A 2,410-nucleotide genomic window follows, 5' to 3' on the forward strand; every position below is an offset into this window, starting at 1 on the left:
ACTCCAACTTAACATTCTCTATCGGAATGTATGTTGGCAACATTAACTCGTAACGTTTCTCCTCTTCAACACTAAAACACACGATTCTAATTGATGTGTTCGAATGCACAAGGGAAAAATCCTCCACAAGCGCATGCAATGTCCCATTGACATGTATTCCCAAGTTTCCAAGGGAAAGGGGAAGTGGATAAGGAAAACTCTGGACACATTTCCAAGAATTTAATTTCAGACTATAAATTTCAGTTTTAGAGTTAATCCACTGCTGCGCTGCATTCCTAAATTCAACCACCCGAATAATTTTGTAATCATTGTTTCTTGAATTGTAACCCAACCCATATAACTCTCTGGAATGTTCAGTTGTGGGTTCAATCGTGGAGGCAGAAGGCAAAATCTTCTTTCTTCTTGAAAAAGGGTTCCACAGGAAAAGTAGGGGTTTAGCGGATACTAGGATTAACCCATTGCAAGAGTTGGACATGTAGTCAGAAGTCAAGAAATCAACTGGGGTTTGAACGGCATGGGATTGAACGGCATATGATTCGTCAAATGAATTCACATCTATGGAACGAAGTCCTGTCAACATGTATCCATAAATGATGCTATGATTAGAGTATGTTGTGATAGATTGCCGTAAGTGCCTCTGAATGAAATCATCACTATCAATTATTGAGCACCAGCTTTTCGACACACACCTGAATCGCAAAATGGGTTTCACTGGTAAGCGAGAGAGGATTTCTGTGATGATATCTGAAGGAATCATATTTTTGAATTCAAGACTATTGACAATGATCGTTAGTGTAGAAAGGGTGACAGAAGGTAGATGATTTCTGAAGGAATTTCAACATCCAGGGTTTGAATCCAAAGATTATTGACTAGTGCATGGGCCGATCCAGAAAACCGTGTTTTGAATTCAAAGACCATTGACTAGTCCAAGAATCGGAGATGAAGTGATGAACCGTGATGAATCGGAAATGACAATACCTCAGAACGTAGTTGCTACCAGTACTGTTTTCTTTCTGGCTTGCAGAGGCTTCAGGCTTGATCGTTTCCAGAATCAACAGGAAAAATGAGAAATGAGAAGTATGGAAAAAAAATCATATTTCAGGGGTTATGTTCATCCCCAATTCAAAAATCAAATAAATAGTTTGAAAATCATTTATGCATTTAATTAATTAAAAATATTTATTAAATAAAAATAATAAAATTATAGATACATGATTAATGGTCACATATTTATTTACTGATTACATATCATCAAATTAATTAATCACTTATTATTTCGTAGTCACAAATCAAAAATTTTATAGATCATATATTATTTCGAGATCACAGATCATTCAAATTATATGTAACATTTTATGTATAAATTACATAAGTTACAATTTATTGATTACAAATTATTTTTTAATCACAAACACCTAATATTTAGTCACAAATCAATTAAATAGTTGGTTACAGACGCCTAAATAATTGGTCACGGACATTTACTTATTAGTCACAGGCACTCCACCCTGTTATCGTTATCGCCATCGCAACAACCACCGTCACCACCATCGTACAACATACCACCCACAGCATACCACCACCATCACAATTTCCTTTATCTCCATTTACACCACATCTAACCACCACCCCACCAAAGAATCCACAAACCCGCCACCACCACCTCAAAAAGGGAACAAAACACGCCGAAAAATCACACCACTACCACCAAACTCAACAACCACCATAGCCGCCACCACAAAACCTCCACCACACAAAGAATCATCCAAACCCCACCCAAACACCAGCTACCACCAAAAATACACCACCCCCATCACCACACAAGATACCATCCAAATTTTCAAATTCGTCTCTTCATTACAGTCGCCACCACAAATTCGCTTCTTCATGTGAAATTACTTTGCCTATTCGTTTCACCATCACAGCTCGTCGGAGTGGGTAGATCTGCATCGCGAGGAAGATACAAACAGGGAGATGAAGAGAAGATGTAAAGTTAGAGTGATAATAGATTAATACAGTTTAAAAATGGCCTGAATTCTGATGGTCCCGGAGTCAGAGGTGTCTCCTATAGCGATCGCTCCTTGATGGTGATGGCAGTCGAAGGATAAAGTATAGAGATAGAGAGAGACGGGATATGATAAGGGAAGAATTTGGGGGAAATGATTAGGGTATTAATTGAATTGGATGGGCTAATTATATATATTACTTGATTTTTACATAAGTAAACTTTATCCCTTAATTTTAAATTTGAAAGTTTTAATACCTGATTTTATATAATTTCCTCATTTTTTTTCCCCAAAAAATTTACACGTAAAAATGGTATCTGAGCCAAGGCTGCACCCGCCAAATCCAACACTGGTCACTACTGTTGAAGGGTGAAAGAAAGAAATGAAGATTACAATGAAAGTTG

The 2,410-nt window shown here is 37.2% G+C and overlaps 1 protein-coding gene across 1 annotated transcript; it reads right to left on the bottom strand.

The window, feature by feature from the left end:
* Window positions 1–4: 4 nt before the first annotated feature.
* On the bottom strand, window positions 5–1,094 carry LOC111377368 (F-box/kelch-repeat protein At3g23880-like; the record flags this gene model as incomplete). Its single annotated transcript, XM_023000447.1, has 1 exon — window positions 5–1,094. A coding segment is annotated over exon 1 (753 nt), but the record flags the coding sequence as incomplete, so codon positions are not given.
* Between the last annotated feature and the right edge of the window lie 1,316 nt (window positions 1,095–2,410).

This window comes from Olea europaea, unplaced genomic scaffold, assembly GCF_002742605.1.
Source record: "Olea europaea var. sylvestris unplaced genomic scaffold, O_europaea_v1 scaffold16454, whole genome shotgun sequence".
Lineage (NCBI taxonomy): Eukaryota > Viridiplantae > Streptophyta > Magnoliopsida > Lamiales > Oleaceae > Olea > Olea europaea.